The following is a 24440-nucleotide window of genomic DNA, read 5'->3' on the forward strand; positions in this document are numbered from 1 at the left end:
GAACAAGTTGTGTCTTTCTCATCTATAGTCTGATGATGTCCGAAATCTGACATGTCGCTATCACACTTTAGTGGAGGAAGCATCCACAGGATCAGATTCCGATTACTCCAGGTAAGCCTTTTTCTGAACTGGATGACCTTGCACGAACTAACACTTACATCCAGCACAGTGCGTCATTTAAAGCATCGGAAAAGAATGAAATCGAACGATGTATCTCATCTGACCTTGTCTGATTGCAGTGGATCTCATGGTTCCTATCGTCTAAAGGCAACGAGTACTTTTGCGAGGTCGATGAAGACTTTATCCTCGACCGATTCAACCTCACAGGATTAAATAACGAGGTCGCGAACTATGCTCAGGCTCTGGATCTTATTACGGATTCTCTTGGTAAATCTTTACTCCTACTTCATTGCAGTGTTTTCAGCTAATGTTTCACAGACGACGATATCCAAGATGAACTACGAGGCTCGCTCGACGTGCAAGCACGGCTGCTCTACGGGCTCATTCACGCCCGGTGGATCGTCACAGCACGAGGGCTCACCAAAATGGTGCGTCTCTGATTAACTATCTTTCGACGGCTAACCTCAACGATCTGAAGCTGGACAAATACAAACGCGCCGACTTTGGACGCTGCCCGCGCGTGCTGTGCTCCTCCCATCCCCTCCTCCCCGTTGGGCTGACCGACATTCCATACGAGAAAAGCGTGAAGCTGTTTTGCGGCCGATGTGAAGACCTATACTCGCCCAAGTCATCGCGACATGGCAGCATCGACGGCGCGTACTTTGGGACAACCTTCCCGCACCTTCTGTTCCTCGTGTATCCTACACTTATTCCATCAAAGGATGGCGATGCAGCGGGAGGTGCAGGAGGTGCAGGAGGTGTCGGTGGGACAGTAGGTGCGGATGGGCGGAGCAGGCGTAGGTTAAGGGAGGAACCGGATGCGGTGGCTGTCTCTGCTGCTGTGGCGACAGAAGGCGGTGGAGAAGGGATTAGGACGGCGAATGCTGCTATGAAAGCGGAGCGCTACCGCCCCAGGATATATGGCTTCCAGCTCAACGAGACCGCCAAACTGCAGAGGTGGCAAGAGGCGATCCGCGACAGGTGAGTGACATATTTTGCATAGCTTACCGACGACTGATGATTTCGTAGACAAATTGCCCGGTTGGAGGCTTTGGAGGATAAGGCACCATAGACGACATGACTTCTACATATATACACCCGCCTTGTCTATAGGCTTCAGTGCTACACGTGCCGTGTTTCTCCTTTCATGTATTATTTATTCTAATCACTTTTCTTTTTCACTTGTCTGCCTCGAGTAATACTCGACGACTACGACTCCCACGCGTACCATATGAATGTGGTCGTGTTCAACTAACAAAATAGAGCCATTCAGTCTGGATCTTTTTGAGTTTCATTTTGCCCTGTAGATGCCAACCGTGCACATCTCTCTTCGCAATGCTTCCCCGGCGAAGTCAAGAGGATTTTTCATCAGGAACATCGGAGCAGTTTTTACAACGTGCAGTGACAAGAGATACAGTTGAGCTTCTAGCTCTCTAAGATACCTCTATTAATCCCTGCCGTTTCAAACATCTGACTTAAATCAACTCTTCATCGATAACAAATCAATTATTCATAGGTAAGTCATGAGGCGCGTTTTTACGTTGTTCTTCCACTCAATCAGCACAGGAATAATGTTTACTTGTTGAGCCGTCCCTCAACGCAAGGAGAATGCAAAGCGTTAAGACAAACTCAGTCATTCGGCACTTGCGAGCGCCGGTTGAGATTGGACGCCTATTTTAATTCCGTGCAATGAAGAACGAAATCAGATTATCTTGACTCCGAGGAAGCGTGCCCTCTGCGTTGATCCTTAACATACTGGCAGGGTCCGCCTGATTATCATTTGTTCAGGGACACGAACCCCAATGTATGTCTGGGGTGACAGGTACCCTGGAAGTCCATCGGCGCCGCAGAAATCGATATGCACACTCATTTGTTAGATCAGGTGTATAAGATACTGATATCCATTTCGCTGTAGGATCCCCTAGGTACCTGGCCAGCAGAAACCTACCGAAAGCAATGCCTACTTCTTTCCACAGCAAAGTTGCACAGCACATCGTCGAGCTCGAACTCGAGAAACTCAGGAAGCGGAACCCGTCCTTGGGATACCATCAGGACAAGGACAAGGTATCCTGGGAGATGTTGATTGATCGCGGTGCCCACCCCCGCAAGCGCGTGCCCGTGCCGGACTCGGAGAGCCTAGCACAAGTCTCACAAGCCGCTCATGGGGTAGACCCTCTCTTCCCCGACGAACTGCCCTCCAGCCTCCCCCGCTCACCCGTAACAACACCGGAGACTGGCTTGCCAGGGCATAAATCGCCCGCCGACTTGCCGCGGCTGCCAGAAGTGGGTATCACAGAGCCCGTCGCGATCATCGGCGCCGGCGTTGCCGGTCTGCGCATCGCGATGATGCTCAAGCACCTCGGCATCCCATATCGCGTGATGGAGGCGAGCGAGCGCTACGGCGGGCGCGTATTCACGTACCACTTCAAGAAACAGGATGGCGAGGCGGAGAGCACGCAGAACTACTTTGATGTAGGTGCGATGCGCTTCCCCGATAATGCTGTCAATGCCCGGACGTTTGAGCTCTTTGAGGAACTGGATATCAAGGCTGGGGGAGGAACGGGGGGAAAGCTGGTGCCGTACCATTTGGGCACGGATGATAATATTATGTTGTTCAATGGTAGGAGAGGTCCTGCTGCATTTTTTGAATGGGTGTTTAATATTCTCCTATTTCTAGATATCAAGAAGACAGTAGGAGAAATGTCTAAAAACCCCTTGGAGGATCACTTCCATGACGGCGTACGCAATGGCGGTACTGTAAGTCATTTTCCAGATATCCATGCCGACTTTCTAACACATGGGTGATGGTTATTTTAACAGGTTCCCGACGATTATATCAACAGAACATACGTTAAACCCAACGGGGACAAACTCTACGGCATTGACGCGCTGCTTGGGGCTGCTTGGGAACCGTACAAATTCCTGCTTGCGAAAGATTACAAGCTGGGATGGGAGATCCTCATGCAACACGATTCGCGCTCCAGTAGAGCACACCTTCTGGACATTATGCGATACCCACCCGAGGTTGTCCAGTGGATGGAGACAAGGGACAGTGGAACAAATGCATACGATGATGCCTTCACAGAGGTGAAAAACAGCATTGCCTCTGAGCATTTGTACTTAAGCTGACTGCTTTATTCAGAGCATTATTGATTCGTTGGAGTTCGATTATCCAACGGGGTATGACGGACAAGGCGAACCCGGCGAGGTCAACTGGTGGTGCATCGAAGGTGGCACTGAGGTCCTCACCAAGGCGATGTATAAATCGCTTGGTATCCAGCCTTTTGTCCAGACATCACAGCGAGTAACGGCCGTGTACAAGAATAAGCCCACCACACCCGACGAGAAGACGACGATGGGAGTAATCATCCAGGGCCTGGCGGAGCTCGTGCCAACAAAGTATTCTCATGTAGTATCGACAATCCCACTGTCGTGCCTCCGCGGTGTCGACCTTAGCCGCTGCGAGTTAGATTACGCCCAGAAGACAGCTCTGCGCTCTCTAAAGTATGGAACGGGTGTCAAAGTTGGCATCAAGTTCAAAACGCGCTGGTGGCAAGGCCAAAATTTCAAAAAACAGGGCGGGTCTAGCAAAACCGATAGACAAAGTCGTGTAGTGGTCTACCCTAGCTATGGCGTTGATGGCCCCGCAGACACTCCTGGCGTGTTAATTGCAACTTATACCTGGTATGTCGTTTTTTACGTTTCTTGTGCAAACTTACGCTCATTAACATTCTTGGATTTCAGGAATCAAGACGCTTTCCGCTTCGGTTCACTCATTGACCCGAAGGACTGGGGCAACAGCGATGACCTCCACTCCGCCTCCCTTGACCCAAACCGCCAACCGAGTCCTTCTGAAGCGATTTTGCTCCAACATATTTACGAAGACCTGGCTGAGATCCACGGCGAAACCGCCGGGTGGTACCGAGAGCAAACACTTGACTATTACGCCTACGATTGGTACCACAACCAATACAGCATGGGAGGCTACGCGTTCTTTAATGCCGGACAATTCAGCGACCTCTACCTCCATATCACCAAACCCGCTTCTGATGGCTACCTCCACTTTGGTGGGGAGGCGGCAAGCAGCCACCATGCCTGGGTGGCGGGTGCGCTCGACTCTGCTTGGAGGTGCGTGTGGGAGATCCTCGCCAAAGATGGAACCCCGGAGCAGAAGAAGAAGTTCAGAAAGAAGTATGGTGCGAGCAAGGAGTTTGATAATATTGAAACTGCCGCACTGCAGTATTACAGAGGCATCTATGCAAACTCTTTGGAGAAAGCTGACGGAAATCATGGTCTTTTCCACTTCCCTGGAGAGTAAATGTTATAGTATTCGAATATGTAGCATGTAAGCATTAGTCTTGAAAATTGGCGTAAAAAATGTTGTAGCGTTATTAACCGTGTGGTAGAAATGCACAAGTTGACCCTAACTCGTTATATCATCGGTACGTTGTAAATTTTAATTTGAACTAGTTGGATTGAGGGCTCTATAAAGTCCACAAAACGTCTTGCAAACCTCCAACCTTGAGTTTGTGTGTAAATAATTTTAGATTCCGATCTGCGGAAATTCAACAAAAATTGGCCTCAAGGCTCAAAATAAAAATTGACTGCTGTCACGGATACAATCAATGATCGATGATGAACCTTCTGACTTACTACCACTTTATCACCTCTCTATTGGCACATTGAATATTTATAGTGACAATCACAACCTTCTACTCAACAGGGACACCCTCGTGTGTTCGTGGATCATCTTAATTATCTCTCGAATCAGCGACTCGGAAAAGTTGTGCACCGGTGGTGTCCTTTTGAAAGATACATGACATCCCCTTTCAAATTAAAAATGACTCAGGGCCTGTCCAAAAGATAGTTTCTTTGACTGTTTGGAATGGTCGGATTATCATTGTGTCTTCGAAGAATAGTAAGTTCCGGACACATTCCTCTTCTTTCTGGTGAGTATTGACCCTTAATGCATAGCTTCAGGATGCATGCGGCTACGCCGAGAATTCTTTCTATCTCTGCATGACCACAGAACTAGGGTCATGCTATCGTGACTTACGAAAAATCGTGCAGATGGTGCCAACGTCCCTGAAATATCCGCTAGTCCCTGCATATCCTTTCAATTAACAAAGATCAAGGTATCATTGCAGGTCGACGGCGATTGCAACCTCCGTGTAGAGGGTACATATAGGGTAGGGGGATATCCGCTATTTAAAAGCTACAAGTGAAGGAGTACCGTCAGAAACTTTGATTCCAAAAGCCTCTAATTCTCAAAAATGATCACTATCGCTGAGTACATATTAACCCGGCTCAGGCAACTAGGCGTCCAGGTACTTTATGACCCTCAGTAAAGTAACAAATTGGTTGAAATATCCGCTCGTTTAGCACATGTTCGGAGTCCCCGGAGAACTCAACCTGGCTTTCTCTGTAAGAAAATAACTGTTTCTCTGCAGACTGTTACTGATTATACGCAAAGGACATCATTGAGGATCATACAGAATACAACATCAAGTGGGTTGGAGGCTGGTGAGAAGGTTGCCTTGCACCATAATGATGCTCCGCTAACGTGTTTTAGTAATGAACTTAACTCGGCATATGCTGCAGACGGATATGCAAGAGTGAAGCAGTCCCTCGGCGTACTTTTGACAATGTTGGTGAATATCTAATACCTAACATAAAAGACAATTTACGTGTTATTTTGTACAGTTTTGGCCCTGGAGAACTCTCTGCCATGAACGGCTATGCAGGAGGTTTGTCATTTCAACTATACAGCATGCATTGTCAATTCAAAAGAGTCCCCAGCTGCTTCGGAGGATGTTCCTTTGCTTCATATTGTTGGCGTACCCAGCACGATTCAGCAAAAAAATCAGACTTTAGTCGACCATACGTTGGGTGATGGAAGGTATAGTCGTTTCCTAGATGTGTTCTGAATCGATTAAATAAATTCATAATATTCGAATAGATATGATGATTTTAGCAGAGCCGCCCGGCAGATGGCGTATCCTCAGGCGATTATTGACAAGAAAGAAGAAGCAGCCTCGAAAATCGACCGAATTCTCATTGAATGCATTTCAAATGTAAGTCCTTGACTTCCGAGTCGTTATCATTTCATTCAGCTCTCAATCGATTACCAGTCCCGTCCAGGATATCTCGCATTACCTACTGATCTTGTAACACAAGAAATTTCATCCGACTCGCTACAATTTCCATTGAGTCGATATGTTGCTCAGAACGACCCCGCAGCGGAAAAATTCGTTGTGGACCGAATCTCCCACCTTTTTGGTCAGTCCATGGCGCAAGGAGAGGAAGCAGTGGTCCTCGTAGACTTGGGTGCTATCCGGCACGATGTTGTCAAGGAAGTATACGATTTGGTGAATAGAACAGGGTTCCCTGTCTTCTGTACTCCCATGGCAAAGACCGCTATTGACGAAACCTATGAGCGTTATGGAGGTGTAAGTCGTTTTTAAATACGTTTGCATAATATAGTGGCTAATGTCCCAAATTTCAGGTATACTGGGGCTCAATCCTGTCTAGGCCGGAGGTCAAGGAGAAAGTCGAGAACGCGAACATCGTCTTATCAATTGGATCTTTTATATCAGACTTCAACATGGGTAACTTCAACTACAACATTCAGACAAGCCGACTAATTGAGGTTCGCAATATTTTCTTACCCAAAGCCGACCAGTTGGAATAACTCTCCGGTAAATGATTCTAGTTGCAACACGATCGTACAAATATCCAAGGCACGATGTTCCCCGGAGTCGGTATGAAGCAGCTCATTCCCAAACTCGCAAACCAGCTCCATCATATCTGCAACGAAATTAGCAAAACAGCCGTCGCAAAGTATGTGAACATAGTACCACAAGAAAGCGACGACGCAATCACAAATGCTTGGTTGTGGCCACGATTCGGCGAATTCTTCAAGGAGAATGACATTATTCTAGCCGAGACTGGTAGTCCTCAGTACGGGATTATTGATATTCCTCTACCTAAGGGGTCTGTTTTGCTGTCTCAGATGCGATGGGCCAGTATTGGGTGGACTGTCGGTAAGCTCAACTATTATTCTCCAAGGATTTGAGGACAGAATTACCTACACTTTGTTTCAGGAGCAACACTTGGTGCATGCTTGGCTGCTTCTGAATCTACTACACCAAGGCGTAGTATTCTTCTAGTAGGCGATGGAAGCTTGTAAGGAGAAATCTCTATCCGTGAAGGCAGCAGCGCTGACATCAAACCATCCAGGCAAATGACCGTTCAGGAATTGTCTTCGATCATTCGTGCAGGTTTAAAACCCATCATCTTTGTATTCAACAACCATGGCTATACCACGGAACGCATGCTGCACAGGGAAAGCACACAAAAGTACGTAGCAATTTTTTTTGGCAAGTCCAAACCATCCTATTCACACGCACATGCCGATACAGGAAATATCCGGACCTCGCGCTCTGGGACTACGCTGGCCTGCTCAAAGTACTTGGTGACTTAGACGGAACTCGATCGCGGTCATACAAAGCTCATACTAAGCAAGAACTTTCTGCGCTCTTGAACGACGAGAAGTTCGGGAAGGGCGACACATACATTGAGCTGGTGGAGATATTCTTGGATAAGCTGGATGCTCCTTACGCTTTGACGAACTGGCCGAAGGCTGGAACAGCGCCTGCGAGGAGATCTAGAGCTTAGTTGTTACAATGATGTAATTCATGTTTATACTTGTAGGTGTAATTTGTCAATTACACCGTGACACGGCCTTGTCAAATTTCCGAAACGTGCTGCATTTTCACAACTTCCAGGTGGATTTTTGGCTAAGTGAGTTATCATATACAGTGTTTGAATTACGTACGAGTTAGCGATATAATTTCAACTAGGGCTCGGCTTGGATCAATCAATAGATTACGATAGTTCACTTGCCTCTCGACCAACAACTCTTGAGTGATGGTAATCATTGCAAGCGATATATACGCCCGAGCGTAATCAGGCGCAAGCCCATGCAAGCCTAGTCTCGTTCCCATCCGTTATAGGGCACGATCTCCCCTCCTGCAAGAGGCCCGGGACTAATAGGCGGAGATCAAAGTCGGAGTCAAAAATTCTGCAAAATCTGATCGGGGAGATGTGCCCTATAACGTCTGGTGCAATTGCATCAGTAAAGATGCGGACATGTCACGCCGTGCTCACGCATCGACTTGACGCCGTCTAAGTCAGGATTTTTGGTCCAAGGACAACAGTTCTCTTCGTTTGAATATTTATCTCGCCATATCTCTAATCTCAAGTATGTAAAGTGCCCAGTTGCGGCCGAAAATGTTATAAAATTTCCGTTGGAAGGCTCTAGCCCGTGTACAGGTACTAACCTCAAGTGTTAAGTGTGAAGATCTAATATACTTAGGCTGAATGGGACAGTAGAATTAGGGTAGAAAGCAAAGGTTTGATGTTACAGCATTACCAGGCCGGGTACTCACTCTGCGAGTTCACACTCCTTGAAATTGTCAGTTAGGAGTGGATGCACCAAGACATCAAAATAAGGCTAGCTTAATTGGATTGCACTGAAATCAAATAATATTGTATTTATTGTCATCCAGTAAGTCTAAGAGTGATTATTGGTGAGTAAATTGTCTATTAACAAGGAGAACGGGGAGTATGAGGAGCATTGATTGAGCGATAAAAAGAGAGTGAGAGTGTGACTGATGTGACAACAGGGGCTGTCCGCATCTTTACTGATGCAATTGCACCAGATGTTATGGAGAGCGATTTGCAACGGTTTTCGTCAGAATTTTTGACTCCGCTTTCATTCTCCGCCGGAGCTCTCCCGAACATCTGGAGCCGAGATTAATGCAAGCCCTAACATGAAGGTCACCTGCAACTTGGCAGTTTTAAGCGCCTAAATAAACCCCGAAACCCCGTAAGAATTTTGAAATCACTGACCTGTATATAAATTAAGATTATCCTTAAAACACAAATGATCATTACTAGATGTGGCTGGAAATCTGTGAACATGAATACATACACAAATATTAAAATTCCATAATGTACACAAAATCATAAAGTATACATGAAGTTCCAAAAGAACGCGCTACAAATCTTTTATGAGGCTCGTACCTTTCGAACAGGTTCAAACCTGGTTGTCGAAGTTGTGGTATTGCGAGAAAGGGACGAAGGATAGTCTACTGTATTTCGAAGCGGTTCCAGTCTCGTGGTGGAGGTTGTAGTGTTGCGTGAGAGCGCCGGACTACCCTGTCTTAAAGGCTCCAGTCGCGCTGTAGAAGTAGTAGTCTTACGAGAGAGGGGTTGAGAATGATCCACCTGCCCGTATGATGTGCCGTGTGATAGAAGGTTCCTATTGGACGGCGTTGGAGACCCCCATCTTCTCTCAGTAGCGGCATCGTCATCGTCATTGGCGACGACAGACCCATGCGCAAGGCTGGGAATGCTATCCATAGCATATGCTTCATCGAGGTCTTCGATCTTAGGGCTATGAGCAGGCGAGTTTAAGTCATGGTGCGTGCCGACGCCACCGTCTACTTGACTCCTTACGGTGGCATGCTGCGAGAACATGGTCGACGTGGGCCGTATAGGCGGCACGGGCTTCGATCTCCCATAGGATGCTTTCATCAGCCTACGCCGCCTGCCCAAGGACACGCAGATAAAGAGGAAGACGCTGAAGCTGACAATCGCAAATGTGATTCCGAACCCTAGAGCGAATCGGGTTTGGGAAGGAGTTGTTTTTGGGGCGAGAGCTGCAGCGGCCCCTCCTGCTAGGGAAGAGGCAAAGCTGCCCCCGGGGTTAGTGGATGTGCCGTTGTTTCCGACGAGTTGAGTGACTCTGCGGGTATTGTGGAGAGGTCAATCCCCAAACGTTAATGGAAAATAATGAAAAGCTGTATTACTGACGTAAAGGCATCAACGCTCAACGTAGTGCTGTTTTTACTCCCTGGGACTATTTCGAGGAGATGAGATGTGTTATTCAGGCCTGTTCGCGACCAAAAAATATTGGTAGCGTTCTTGTTGACAGCCTTTCCAACAGGGGGCGAAAGGTCAATGTCTTCAGAGAGAGCTCCGTCCAGTTTGAATCGAACTGAACTTCCGTTGATATAAGCTGATCTGTAGTATACGGCTACCCCTGTTTCCTTGCCGGTTATTCAAGAAAATGTGACGAGTTGTGATTTGCGCACCTTGGAAAGATATCCCAGCGGAGGGGCCCTCACTGGAAGTACAGGAACTGTAAGTCCCCAAATACCCCTCGCCCTTATGCACCGTCCACCCTGATCCATTACACTCTGATGGTTGAAACAGAAAAGAAGTGGAATTCAAGGCATCGTCGAAAGTGATATTGAGCGCCGTCATGGTGCAAGAGTGTTACTGGCCGAACGTCATGCGATACAGCGGTCTGAGCTTTTAACAAGGGTAATTTGACAAGACGTTACACAGCAATGGCGGGGAGGGAGAACCTCTAACGTGTTTGATGAACGAGACACTCCACCATTTTGATATTTACACTTCCCCAGAAAATTCAGTATGAACCGCATGGTTCATGTCCAGGTCCCTTGGGAAAGGCCCTGCCAAGTATGGGTCGCTCAGTAGGCGTTGTTGGCAGTGGTGGTGGACGTAGTGAATTCTTCCAAGAATATCTGTGGGTTCAACACATGATCTGATGAGATCAAATGAATCCAATCAGTTGTTTTCCTTGCCGCTCGGAAATCGGCAGAATGCACAACCACCACCGTTGCACCACAACTATGTTGTTGAATCGCCAAAATTCAGTTTGGCAGATTTTATGGCAGTTCTATAATTAATTACTGTTAACCTTTGATGATCGTCCGAGGACTGGAACAATCTTTGTATACCTTCTGATGCTGTCAAAAAGTACCTTTAAGATAGCTATCGCATAGATGAAAATGGTTGTTCTAATGTGATTTCATAGTCCTGCCTTTTGCTATTATACCTTTTTCAACTGAGAGCAGTGCAATTCTATGCAGGCATGTTCGCTCTGCCGCGAATTGTTTGACCTGTCAAAAATTCTCCGTAGAAACCGTGAAGCGAGTTGTGGAACAGAACAAATGGCAGCGGTCTCCCTGAATTCGCCAAAGGTATTTAGACTTGAGATCAGTGTTACAGTATATCATCATCTAAGTAATTCGCAACAACTGAAAACATGACAGTAACAACTCACGCAGGTTGCACCCTAGATGTTCACAAATAGTAGAAATCGGTGTTGCGATGACCTGAGCTAGCATCCATCATGAATCAATAGCCAGCAGTCAGACAAACCAAACGATTCAGAGCAGCGATGAGATCCGGTCCAGCGGTCGATGGAGGCTTTGCATTCAACTAATGTTCAGGAACCAGGTAAGTAAGCATTAGTCCTTGATAAAATCCATAAATTGCCTATAAATGAAAAGTTAAGATACAACAACGACATTGGTCAATAAACAAGTAATAAAGGAAGGAATGACGAGAAAATTAACAGATCAACACCACCGTCGCACCCAAATGGCAAAATATCTCAACCACGTCGCGGCAAACCGCAATCGATCATAACTAAACAAACTCAACCCCAATTTTTGTACTCCTTCTCGTGCCCCTCCTACTCGATACACTGATATTCGACGCGCTGATACTGATGTTTGAGATCGAATCATCTTCCGCCGCCGCGGGCTGGTTCTTCAGCAAGCTCATAAGCCGTTTCTGCTCCTCTTTTTGCCCCGGGTCCTCGTACATCACGCGGACGCTTTCGCCACGAGTGTTCAGGTCGATGCTGTCAGGGTATGATTCAAAGGGACTGTGGGTGTCCCCGAAGGCTGAAGCTTGAGAGTGACGGCTTGATCGGGTTCGCACTCTGGTGGCAGGGGCAGGGGCAGCTGGTTGTGGTTCGGCGTCACCAGAAGGTTGCCTCGACTGTGGCTATAACAACAAAAAGGTTAAAACATCGTTGAAATCTGGTATTGTCTTAGGAAGACACACCTTGGACCTCTGTGGTCTCTGCCTCTTCCCACTCCTTGGCCCTGCAGCACCAACCATCTCTGGTCCAACAGCAGCAGTCCCTCCAGCCCCTTCCCCATCGGGCGACGCCCGCTTTCCCAGTAGCGATGTAATACTCTCCTGCAGCGCCCTTGTCGCCTGATGGTCGATTTTCACTGGTGAAAGTGAAGACCTGCTTCCCTGATTCCGCGGGATCTTCATCGGCGACGGCGATGTTGAAGATGGGACCCGGCCCACTTTATCCGTCACATCAAGCACAGATATCGTTTTTTGTAGTTGTAATACACGCTGTGGATGAGAGTTGGGGTTGGAATCAGTGTCATGGTTTACATTCAGGTTGGAACTTGGTCTGCGAGAAAGATGGGGTAGGGAGGTTTCCGAGCCTTGCTCTTGAAGGAGGCCTTGCGCAAGTGGGCTTAAAATCGTTTCGCCGGGTGTAGGAATTGAGGAGGGATGGCTGACCGGTGCAGGACCGCCCAAAGATTCATTTGGTTGGCCGAATGACATTCGGGCTGGAGGTTCAGGAGTGGATATCACGACTGTTGCGATACGCTCCAAAGGCTTTGTCTTCTTCTTAGAGGTAGGCCCATTGTGCTCAGGAGGACTTTCTACTTCAAGACCGATGAGGTACGATGCAGAGTAAGTCAAGTTGGGAAGCACATACCATTTGTGATGTCCTGCATCATCATAATATTTTCAACCTCGACGTCCATAGCATCAGATGCCGCCTGTTTGTCCACTTTCGCCTTTCCTTTGCCTTTAACATCCATAGGAAGAACATCGATGTCCATGGGTTGACCATCCTCTGCGGCGGGTTGAGGGGGACCAGCGATCAAATATTCGTTAGGACCAGGAGCCACACCCGTTGATGCAAAAGCGCGCAGCCATTCGAGACCGATAACTGGGATGTTCCGCTCAATAGCTTTGTCAAATTTGTGGCCTTTGCCAGCCGGACAGAGCAGATGTGTTGAGGTTTTGTTGAATTGAGGAACAAAAGTGATACCTGAGAGATACACATATTAACCCAAACACGAAACCGTCATGGGTAGAGATAGTGTTACAACTACGTACCAGTAGCCTTGAAAAATCGGGCTAGGCCGCATGCTTCAGATTGGTCGAATCCAGAGAGCGCTATCCTTATTTTCTCAGCTCCTTTTTGCCAGTGTCAGCAATACCTAGACAGAAATAAGTATGCAAAGGCATACCAGGGATAGGAATTTGGGTTGCGATTGGCACAGAGGAAATATGTTCATGAGGACCGCATATACGATCCTCGTAGATACATTGCTCTAGCCAACATTCAGTGCGGAATTTTGCCCTCAGCGATTCGTCCTCTTCATCTCTATACAACTTGCTTCCGCTGAGAAGGACTCTCAGGTTAACATAAATATCTAGCAACACAACTATGAACACGTACGTGACCAAACGAACGATAATAAAGTCGACATCTTCCTCCTCGTCAACCGATATAGTACCGCCCAGTTTTTCAATGGCCTCCCGTACCTTAGAGCCCCTTGCCTCCCCTAGGATACGGAGCTTCATTCCCAAGAAGATCTGTGAGGCTTGAGGCGTAGTTGGGTCGGGTAGGGCACTTGTCGAGGCATTGTTGTCACCCATAATAGCCATTGCGGTCGACGTGCGCCGGAACGGGAGCTGTCGCGAAGGGCCTGCTTTGGCATTCGGAACAGCAGGGGCAAATGAATTAGCACGCCTAAATGACGAAATGACGCTTCTCGCTGCACCAAACTTGACCGGGGAAGGAGGTTGTAGTTCTTCAGAAGCTTTTCGCTTGCCAAGACCCTTCGAGGGACTCAGAATGACTTCTCCATCGGTGATTTCGTACCCACGTCGCTCAAGGAGACTGCCCCACAGCTGAAGTGTGACAGCAGGTAAAACGTTCACAAAAGCAGGTTCATCCTCCGCCTCTTCCATATTCTTCACTTGTGGCTGTCTGGAGGCAACTGAAGAGGAAGGGATTTCGTCGTGTTGAGAAGGAACGTCGAATGAAGTGGGGGGTGGAGGACTGCTGCGCTGTAGGGCTTTTCGTTCGGGACGTGGAAGACTAACTTGATATTTAGCTTCGTCAAATCTGCCACCAAAATCAATCGAGTCCCAAAACCACTCTTCCCATACCAAATGAATCTTGGCTTCGCCTCGACTATTGAACTTTTCTGCATACTTCATCTTTTCCGTCTCCTCGTCGCCTGAACAGAGTAGATGTGTGACGCGAACCGGCCGCTCGAGGTTTTTGAGATATTCGCCTTGATGTGCTTGCACGAGTTTGCTTATCTGGGTTCTTCTAGTAATGTCGGTGATTCCAGAGGGACATATGACCACCCCAGAGAAGATAGGTAGTCGATGCTGCTCCACACTCTGCCAGCAAGATTTATACTCATATTACCATACATTACGCGGGACAAACGTACCTTTACAACGTCTACATCGTCCCCCTTGAGCCATATCTTGTAGTTTTCTGTAATCCAGGACGGTGTCACAATAGGGATTTTGCGTTCGAGGGCACACTGGTAAAGTGTCAGATCAAGTCGAACATGTGAATTGTGACGCACCATATACTTTGCACTTCCATGGTCAATGGCGACTAGATGTGTTACGCGATCTGTAAAGGCTGGTGTACATGTAGCGCCCAGTTCGACGGCTTGTTTGAACAGTGTGGGCTAACGCGACGTCAGCTTAATCGCATTGTTTTCCAACTATCTCCACACCTTGTCAGGAACTCCAGTGGCACAAATTGACATACCCTTGAGCGGCCGTGGACATGAATCATAGAAAGAGGTATCTTCGCTGCCATCTTGCGAGTCCTGTGCCCAGCAACTTTCTTCGACTGGTCGTGAGTATGCCCCTTTTTCGGCTGGCCGTAACTTGACCCCTGGAACCTATACAGCACAGTAATGAGTTTCAGGCTGTAGAAAAAGGCCTCAAGGCTCACCTTGGTGGATTTGTTGCCCCTCCTCTTGGACATTGTGAGCTCGTCGTTGCGGTAAACAGAAGTTGATGGCCCAATCACACTGGCTCACGCGTTAGTTTAGGGCAGGTCGTCACGCGATTAGACTATAGTGCGGCCGAGCGTTGGCGCAGATCATCACACACGCTCATCCCTAACCAGGCCTAACCCCAAATTTCTTGTTCCTCGAGTTGGAGACGAAAACAGAACTATACTCAGTTCACATTCTCTAAGAAACGAGAATATGAAAGTCCCATTGAATCAGTCAAAAACAAAATCGCAGAACCGTTGAGGAGGCTCCGATTCGCTAATAAAGGTGTGCTTACACCTTGGATCGTTTTGAATCCTCTGCTACTTAAGCCTTCAATATAGTGACCAGGATGCTGTTATTTAGGTTTGGATTTTCTATACTATCGTCAGTGGACAGTCTAAGTACTTACTTAATGCAGTCTAAGCTAATTAAATCTAATTCTGTTTTTCAAGCCTCAAGGACATTTTGTCATTCCGGTGCCACTTCGCACGCTCCGGGTGGTTCGCATTTCATATATATATATGAGGCCTTCTGGTCGGCAGTGCTGATTTGCAGGCATCTCTCTTGCCAAATGATCTCCATCTCGACCGAATCGAATGAAGCTGGTATAAAAAGGTAGGAAATAATTTTGGCTTACACCATCACGGTCTAATAGGCATTTCTCAATAAACCGACAGCGCAGAAGTATTGGTAGGTACCACTTTGTGTCGACGCATGAAAATTGGTGACGATAATCGGCATTCAGCTTGTAGCAAGTTTGCTGAACTCGGGGGCTTATGGGCTGTTACTATGCCAAACCTGTTCGTAGCTTGCTCTGGTAATTTCAACCTTACTAGGGCTGACGCAAATACTTTAACCAGATCTCTATTATTGTGCATTTGATAATAAAGACGGACTTCGGCTGAAAGCCACTGTTTACGGGATTTTCATTTTGGAAACGATACAGACGCTGATGGTCGGAAGAACGGTTTTCAATGAGCAAGTCCGTGGATTTCTGAACCCTGAAGCCACAAACTATGTTCGTGACCTCTGGTTCAGTGTTCCGATTATCGGAGGACTAGGTGAGCTATACACGGTCCCTTGATATGCACTCTCGATAACTTTTATTGTAGTGATATTTATAGTACAAACGTTCTATGCCCGCCGCCTTTTTATGCTAGGCAAAGCCGTCTGGCATCACAAGCTAGTTTCAGGAGTGATAGTCGCTGTAAGTGCCGAACTAAACTTGAACGGCATAGACTATCTGGCTCGTGACTGAAATGCAATACCTCAAAGCTGGCCGTAACACAGTTGATTGCAACAATAATTACCAGTATCGAGACTGCCCGTATTCGACTCTGGAGTCGTGTTTTTGAAAGAGGAACACGCGTGCCATTTCTTGTATGTGGACTTTATTAAAGTTAGTGGCATTCCAACGAACTTCATGGTATAGATTTGGAACTCATCAGGAGCGGCGTGTGATGTGGTTATTGCATGCTCTATGACTTACATGGTAAGCATCTATTTTCCAAATATATATACGCGAACGCACTGATATAAATTCTTGCAAGCTAATTTGTGCCAATCCTCAATACAAGAAAACCCGAGTCCTCATTCAAAGGCTGATCCGATTAACTATCGAAACCGGAGTGTTAACAGGCAAGTTATGTTTGTTTTTTCTGCATTGCTACCTGGATGTCGTCTGATCCCCGAGCAGCATTGGTGGCGGTATTGAATATCCTGCTGGTAGTTGTTCCAAAGGGGCATCCTCAGTACTATCAGGTCACCGCTGCCCTACTTTCCAAAATGTACGCGAACACAATCATGGCGATTCTGAACAGCAGGATGAGTCTGCTGGGAACTTCAAAATGGGATTCGGGGAGGGATAAGGTCCGAAGTGGGGGCCTGACGTTCGCGCCAATTGAGAGACTTGGGATGTCATTTGAGGATTTATGACTCGTGATCCGGAAGGTATCTAATTTTATATATTTATCGTTATTGACTCGCTCTCTGTTGCGTTCAGATTGTTACTATGTAGCATGTATTAATATAGTTTACTAGCTATAGGGGCAAAGCCTCCGTGTATTTGATGATACATTTTAAGCGGGCAAGCCGAAGTCAGAGAAACCCCTTATTCCAATCCGACTCCCTTATCGCCAATCAGCCTCACAGTCCACAAACCCGTTATACACTTATAATGATAGATGATCTGAGTGATAAAGTGTCTAACAAAGTTTTCTGCGTCTTGATACGTGTTCGCCGAAGTCAAATCCACGACACAAGTCAAACAAGCGCCCAGCGTGAGAAGATCCTTTCACCACTCACAATCACCATGGGCGGTATTCACAGGAACGATAAGCCGCATTGTTTCCGTTGTAATATTTGTTTGATTATAGTTCGCAATGGTATAAAGTTGCATGGGGATATATTCGGAGAGAACATTTCTCCCCAATTCCAGTTTCTTCTGCGATGCCTAAGGTGGCAGTTTCTAGTTCCCAGCGGTAGGCGTCACCTTATTGTTGATTTAGATATGTTGCATCAGCTCAAATGGTCTGTTCTAGTGCTGGGATGTTGGTTAGTAGTGATTTTTCCAATCTTCTCGATTATCCGGTGTAGGTATGCTAAATAACATCAGCTTTTGGCAAATTTCTTGAATGCCGGGGTTTATGGGATCATCATTGTTCAGACTGGTTCGTTTTTCATGGCTTGTTGCAGCTTTCTCAGGGCTTGATAAGTTTTAAATGAAGTCCTTTACTATCTGGCTTTTAGGAAAACGGACAACATTTATCTAAGACTCGTCGCGTATGGTATATTTTCCCTGAGACAATCCAGACAATCATGTTTGCACGAACGACATTTACTATCTTCGTTGACGGATTCCTGGACCCGTCATCTCCCGACAAAATCCATGATCTGTGGCTTACGGTCACACTGGAAGGTGGATTGGGCAAGTTGTTCATCTTTATTTTGACATAAGCTGACTCGGATGGACAGTCATTTTCGTAGTGCAGGTCTTCTATGCGCGTCGCATTGTGACTCTGGGAAATTTCTTCTCGCGATCCAAGGTCGCTGCTGGAGTGATTGTCGGGGTATGTTGCATTAACATGTCAACACCGGGGAATTGATGGTTCTGCATACAGTTATCCTTCATTCAACTGGCTGCAACAATCATGCTGAGCGTAGGACTGGCGAGGATACGACAGTTCAGTCGGGACGGGGCAAAGAAAACGTCCCTTCCATTTCTAGTGAGGAGATGTACGACTTGTTGGATCGATAACTGAGCATTTATAGGTTTCAAATGTCGCTGGTGTGGCATGCGATGTAATGATTGCATGTATCATGACCTACATTGTAAGTTTTCAACCAAGACAGAGCAACAAGTTTAACACATCAAAAAGCTCCTCCGCACCAGACCGGTCTTTAAGGAAACTCGTGTCCTCGTTTACAAGTTTATTCGCCTCGCGTTGGAGACAGGTGTTCTTACCGGTGAGCATGTCGCGACTCGTCAGGCTATATAAATTCATTGGCAATTACAGCAACCGTGGCCATACTAAACATCATCCTCGTCGCCACACCGTTACCTGGCCATCCTCAGTACTACGAAATAACCTCCGGTTTGCTCTCAAAGCTGTATGCAAGCGCGGCGCTTGTTGTGTTGAATTCCAGAATGGATCTGTCGGGAGCATCTAGTTGGAATGCTCCGAACCCAGATCGGAGTCGAGTGTTTTTCTCTCCGGCCTCTCAGCAAAGTGGATAGGGAGCAGAGCATCTCATTTACGACCCGATTGCCTTTCCCCGGGCAGTCTGGCAGACTGTCCGGTGGACTCTGGGCAGCTTATGGGTATTTGTGACTATCTGTGACCCGGTCCTTGCTCATTCTGGACTTGGAGGGAGTTGTGCCTCCACACCAAGATGATATGAGTCTCTCTATTGGCTTAAGAGAAAAAGGTGTATATATTACAAGTTCATTAACTATTGAATTTTAGGCAATATCAGTACCACTGACAGACAGACAGACAAGATAATATAGAAATCAATTTCTCAGGGTCCTCCCCTTAGAGGCGCTAATACAAAACAAAAAAATAGAAATCAATGAGACATGATCTTTTAACACTTCTATATTATTTTATCGAGCGAGACTTGTGGTACACAAATACTTCCTTACAGTCAGGACTTGTAACTGATTTAAGTATGAAGGTGTAGCAAGTGGTTACAACGGTCAGTTATAGCACATGTTCAATGTCTTTCCTCGCAAAAGCATAATTTTACTTTAAAAAAACAACCTGAAAGGTTGGCTTGTAAATCAGTTCCACCTCCCACTTGAAGGGGGGTTGATGAGGTGTTGGGAAGTGTCCATGGCCAGCGTGCTGTTTTTCCAGTAAACGAGATGCCCTCATAGGGAGAGCAGCACGTCGCTTATGAGATGCTATTTATAGCCGGGCGCTTTCCAACTATGTTCGACATTTTCTGAATATCCTGCTCCAGATCAGAGGCAGAAGTCAAAAAGTAAGGTATAATTGGCCCGTCGTTCTCGGTAGAAGCAATACAGGAGGTTCAGAGGATGTAATAAAAGTGGCGCACAAAAGGCATGATGGACCATAGCTTCACCCACCTGATTTAATGCTTCTGCCGCAACAGTCTAGGAAGACACTCTTGAGAGATAGAGCGGTGAACGTTCGCTCTTGCCATGCTTCTCAGAAGCTGACGGGGAGGTTCATCACTCTGTTTGGCGTTGAATGAATGGTAACAGATAGAATCCTTCGGAGCTAAACTCTGCTTGTTTACATTTACAAAGTTCCACAATGTAGTGCCTTTTATTTTGAACTCTTCAGTTGTTCTGAGATCTTTAATATTTGACTGCTGCAGCAACCTGCAACATCATTCCACAAGATGAGTCGACTCGGACCAAAACGCTTGGCTTCAATTTGTTACTCATATTGATCTATACTACCACCAATACTTACCATTCTTATCCTTCTTGGCTTCTTGGACCCAATTCACAAAACTGGATCACAAACGTTCGAGCTTTGTATGCAATTGCATGACCCATCCTTGAGCCATCCGCCGATTTAACAGGGGCTTCTTCATCCATAAAAGGAAATATGCCAAGACGGCTAGACCCAGGCTTTTCTTTTTGGCAAATCCACTACTACGGCGAGGTCGTCTTTATTTCCCCGTTTTTACGTGCGTCGTTGAATGGCTGTTAAGCAATATACCTGAATACACCGATACAAGACTGGAGTCTATACCTCTTCTTCCTCTTTCTCGTCAGAATCTCGGCAGAAGTACAACTCTTGTACCCGCAGCATTCGTTATGAAGTTCAGGTATGGGGTTTCCTAAGCATTTTGAAGTTTGCGAGGACACGTTGCTCATGGACATCTCAGTTCTTCGCTCAAGTTCAATGCGGTATCTGATTGGTGGGATGAATACATCGCGTATGTTGTCTTCTTATTGTTCAGACGAGCACATTCCGATACATTTTAATCACCTCAGGTACGACGCGCTGAAGAAATACATCTACCAGTTGGAGAAACAACAAAGTGGAAGAGATCTTTCTCTTTCACGAGACTTGGAATCGAATGAACGAAGTGCACTTCTCAACGAAGCCGATGCAACGGAGACGGATGGAATGTTCATACCTCTACTCGACCGGGAGCTCCGGAAGATCGTTGCATTCTATGAGCAACAGTCGAAGGAACTTCTGGACGACCTCGAGGATCTGGAAAAGGATGTTATCTTGCAGGACGAGATAGGGCTCCAAGGAGGAGAGCACTACGATGATTACGAGGAGTACGACGAGGATGACAACGACAACGATAGTATATCAGCTTCGCGCAGTCCAGACGGCAGGCGGACCTCGACGTCTCGACCACGCAAATTGAGTGCTGCAGGAAGACTTCGGGTTCCCCAAGGTATGACTTCGCGTTTCTGTGAACTCGTTTTTATGCCTAACACGTCATAGCGGGACCGAGCGGTTCTCCAGAGATACAACGTCGACAAAGCTTGTCTTCATTTGAAGATATGGAGGATAGCTACCTGTCTTCCCGGCATGGGAAAGGACCGAAAGGCACAGTTGCCAAACTTGCCAACAAGCTTAAAGACAGTTTCGTGTCATCTTCCTCGACCACGGACCCTACCATCTGGACAGCTCGAACAGACTACGCCTACGATACCCGTTTGCTTTACAAACGACGCATCACCAATTTGTACATCTCTTTCACTAATCTCAAATCATACGTCGAAGTCAACTATTCGGGCTTCCGTAAAATCATTAAAAAGTGCGCATATATCTACTGTGTGCCCTGACAACTCACGTATATTTTTTGTGTAGATATGACAAAGTCACTTTTTCAGAGCTGAAAGACCGATACCTGCATACCGTTGTTGAAATTTCCGAGCCGTTTACCCAAGCTTCAAAAGACAAGATCAATGATGCCCTTAATCGCCTTCTCGAATTATATACCAAATGTGTTGCACGCGGCGACAAAGCGACTGCTCGCCAGCAATTGAGATTGCACCAGCGTGAAAACATCGCCTGGGAACGTGATACTGTGTGGAGACAAATGATAGGAAGGGAGAGGCGAGGTGAGGGTGCAGCGGATGATGCAGCTGGTGCAACCTTGTTGCATGAACCAGAGAAAGCCATCGTGGATATTCCGACCCCTGTTGGAATGTTCAAAATTACGAAACGCAGGATTCTCAAGCTTTTGGCTGTCGCTGTTTTGGTTATCATGCTGAATGTTCAAGTCGTCGATGGATTGGAAGCCAACAGGTGCTTGGCCATTCTCTCGTTTTGCACTGTACTCTGGGCAACAGAGGTACGCACGTCGCCCGCTTCTCATGTTTCGGAACTGAACAATTGTCATAGGCTATACCTCTTTTTGTTACTTCGATGTTTGTTCCACTTCTTTTGGTCTTACTTCGTGTTATCAGAGATGCAGATGGCGTTCAATTATCACCCCCTGAAGCTACGAAGTAAGTTCGATGATCGTTGTAAGGTTTTCATTATTGATTTTATTTCATCAGATATGTGTTTTCAATAATGTTTTCTCCTACAATTATGCTCCTCATCGGCGGATTCACCATTTCTTCGGCACTCAGCAAAACAAATATTGACCGTGTTTTGATCACACGCGTTCTGAGTTTGGCTGGTACTCGTCCAAGTACGGTGTTGCTTACTTTCATGGGAGTCTCCTGCTTCGCAAGCATGTGGATAAGGTACGTCCTTTTTTCCGATCTAGCGTATTCCATTGAACCCAATTACAATGCCACGAAACTTACGATGTCGGATATTCTCACAGCAATGTCGCGGCCCCCACTCTCTGCTTTACCCTGATTCGAGTATGTTCTCCTCTTTTGACATCTTACCTCCTGACCATGCGTGCCGGGTGTTTTCAACTTGCAATATGCTCGTCGCTGATAATGCTCTCTTCAGCCTATTTTGCGGACTCTTCCGCCAAAGTCGGCTTTCGGCCCGTGTTTAATAGTAAGTCGGGATGCGCTATATCTGCCTTGATTTATTCAGGTGGCTCACTCCCGTAATTTTTTATGTTTTCTTTGATAGCTTGCTATTGCATTGGCAGCCAACGTCGGCGGTCAGAGTTCACCCATTTCATCACCGCAAAATCTTATTGCCCTCGATGCCATGGACCCCAAGGTCGACTGGGCCACTTGGTTTGCTGTGGCTTTGCCAGTTTCTGCCGTGTCCATTCTCTTAATATGGTGGCTGCTTCTTGTGTCGTACAAGCCCGCTCGCTCGCCTGACGGCGATGGCTATATTGAGATCAAAGTCATTCGTCCAACCAGAGAACCTTTTACGTGGAAGCAGTACTGGGTCACGTTCGTGTGTCTGTTTACCATCGCCTTGTGGTGTGTAGCACACAAGATCGAAGAGCTGGTCGGTGACATGGGTGTCATTGCCATCATCCCTGTTGTCGCTTTTTTCTCAACGGGTGTATTGAAGAAGGTGGGTTTGGAGCTCGTGGTGATCTCCTTTCGTAATTCGTGGCTGACAATGCTCCGGTAATAGGACGACTTCGACAATTTCATGTGGACCATTGTGTTCCTGGCAATGGGCGGTATCGCATTAGGCAAAGGAGTGATGTCGAGCGGCCTCCTCGAAATTATGGATGTCATTATTAGGGATCTTGTCGATGGATTGTCGCTATATAAGGTTGTTCTGATCTTATCTCCCATCGTATTGGTCAGTACACTCTGTGTTTGGACATAACATGGGTTTCACCTGCTGACATTGGTTTTTTTCCGTTTTCTTTGTTACCCCTTTGAATTCTCCAGATCATCTCGACTTTCATCAGTCACACGATAGCCAGTGTTCTGCTCGTCCCCATCGCCAAAACAGTTGGCAAAAACTTGCCGGGAGATCAGAGCAATCTTCTTATATTTATCACTGGTCTCATCTGCTCAACCGGCATGGGGATGCCAGTCTCTGGATTCCCTAATCAGACAGCGTCAGTAAATTTTATCTGTATTCTTCTTGAAGCTCCGGGCCTCGGTCTCGTCGTATCTTCTGACATTTATATTGTTTCTTTCACAATCTTCTGACATATGTTCTATACAGTGCTACCCAGGAAGACGAATTGGGTGACCTATATCTTACCAATGTAGACTTCTTGAAGAACGGCGTTCCCGCGAGTATAATCGCCACATTTGTAAGTCTCCATGTTCGTGATTTTTCTGCCCTCTCTGACACCCCTATGCCTTACCCGTCGGCAGGTTGTCTCATCCCTCGGTTTTGTACTAATGAAGATTGTTGGGTGAGTTGTTATCCACTTCTTTGTCACCATGGACGCCTAAACTGACGACCCCTCTCCAGACTCTGAAATACTTATACCTTGCTTTATTTATCGTTGCTCACATCCTGGTAATTTTCAGTCTGGCTCCTTATTATAGACACTTTTTATGCTTTTTTTTGTCCCATGGCCTCTGAAATTTCAGAACTCCTTAACGGTCATATTTAAATATGGCTTCTTGTTGGTCTTGTTGTCTGAGAGAAAATGCTCGGTAAATCATTTCCGAACCAGGAATCTGGGGACATACGTCAGTCCTTTGAATTCTTTCCCTTTTCATATTCATCCTAGCGAAACGTACACACACGATCCCGTGCGCGCCACCGGCCCGCCTGATTTTTCATTCTATTATGTTGTGTCGATGCCATCTCCCTTTTTTCATTGACACGAATCTAGACGCCAGGTAGTGAGGCTATGGTCTTGACGTGCAAGATGTTTAGCAGCGTTTCGTGTGATAGTTCCACTGAATTCTTCGTGAATGGTGGGTAGATTGAAGTCGTTGGCCGTTCTTTCGCGCGATCGTCACGGTTGCCAAAGATCAAAGGTCATGTGTATGAAAACATATGCAAGGAA

The 24440-nt window shown here is 46.6% G+C and overlaps 6 protein-coding genes across 6 annotated transcripts; 4 read left to right on the forward strand and 2 right to left on the reverse strand.

Annotated features, from left to right (window-relative positions):
* Positions 1-51: 51 nt before the first annotated feature.
* JR316_0006423 (Casein kinase II subunit beta-2) lies at positions 52-1192 on the forward strand (the record flags this gene model as incomplete). The annotated part of the gene is made up of 5 exons (XM_047892169.1): positions 52-111; positions 240-387; positions 439-548; positions 599-1101; positions 1150-1192. The coding sequence occupies 5 exons, from the start codon at positions 52-54 to the stop codon at positions 1190-1192; spliced, it is 864 nt and encodes a 287-aa protein (XP_047749518.1).
* Positions 1193-2076: 884 nt separating this feature from the next.
* JR316_0006424 (Putative bifunctional amine oxidase) lies at positions 2077-4438 on the forward strand (the record flags this gene model as incomplete). Its single annotated transcript, XM_047892170.1, has 4 exons — positions 2077-2877; positions 2941-3207; positions 3263-3804; positions 3865-4438. The coding sequence occupies 4 exons, from the start codon at positions 2077-2079 to the stop codon at positions 4436-4438; spliced, it is 2184 nt and encodes a 727-aa protein (XP_047749519.1).
* Positions 4439-5393: 955 nt separating this feature from the next.
* On the forward strand, positions 5394-7797 carry JR316_0006425 (Putative pyruvate decarboxylase C3G9.11c; the record flags this gene model as incomplete). Its single annotated transcript, XM_047892171.1, has 13 exons — positions 5394-5447; positions 5503-5544; positions 5594-5643; positions 5693-5767; positions 5824-5867; positions 5920-6019; positions 6080-6194; positions 6252-6569; positions 6626-6769; positions 6833-7163; positions 7224-7305; positions 7360-7479; positions 7542-7797. The coding sequence occupies 13 exons, from the start codon at positions 5394-5396 to the stop codon at positions 7795-7797; spliced, it is 1731 nt and encodes a 576-aa protein (XP_047749520.1).
* A 1099-nt stretch (positions 7798-8896) lies between these two features.
* On the reverse strand, positions 8897-10452 carry JR316_0006426 (uncharacterized protein; the record flags this gene model as incomplete). Its single annotated transcript, XM_047892172.1, has 4 exons — positions 8897-8989; positions 9208-9931; positions 10000-10228; positions 10281-10452. The coding sequence occupies 4 exons, from the start codon at positions 10450-10452 to the stop codon at positions 8897-8899; spliced, it is 1218 nt and encodes a 405-aa protein (XP_047749521.1).
* Positions 10453-11646: 1194 nt separating this feature from the next.
* On the reverse strand, positions 11647-15067 carry JR316_0006427 (DNA topoisomerase 2-binding protein 1-A; the record flags this gene model as incomplete). The annotated part of the gene is made up of 10 exons (XM_047892173.1): positions 11647-12009; positions 12070-12695; positions 12752-13090; positions 13159-13239; positions 13293-13447; positions 13505-14460; positions 14514-14609; positions 14655-14762; positions 14811-14981; positions 15035-15067. The coding sequence occupies 10 exons, from the start codon at positions 15065-15067 to the stop codon at positions 11647-11649; spliced, it is 2928 nt and encodes a 975-aa protein (XP_047749522.1).
* A 5306-nt stretch (positions 15068-20373) lies between these two features.
* Positions 20374-24203, forward strand: JR316_0006428 (putative transporter C3B8.04c; the record flags this gene model as incomplete). The annotated part of the gene is made up of 13 exons (XM_047892174.1): positions 20374-20384; positions 20445-20495; positions 20554-20972; positions 21023-21338; positions 21392-21878; positions 21929-22035; positions 22087-22278; positions 22362-22401; positions 22625-23026; positions 23090-23263; positions 23356-23528; positions 23639-23729; positions 24159-24203. 13 exons carry the CDS (start codon positions 20374-20376, stop codon positions 24201-24203), a joined length of 2508 nt encoding a protein of 835 aa, XP_047749523.1.
* Positions 24204-24440: the final 237 nt, after the last annotated feature.

The sequence above is a fragment of the Psilocybe cubensis genome, chromosome 5, assembly GCF_017499595.1.
Source record: "Psilocybe cubensis strain MGC-MH-2018 chromosome 5, whole genome shotgun sequence".
In the NCBI taxonomy this organism is placed as follows: domain Eukaryota; kingdom Fungi; phylum Basidiomycota; class Agaricomycetes; order Agaricales; family Agrocybaceae; genus Psilocybe; species Psilocybe cubensis.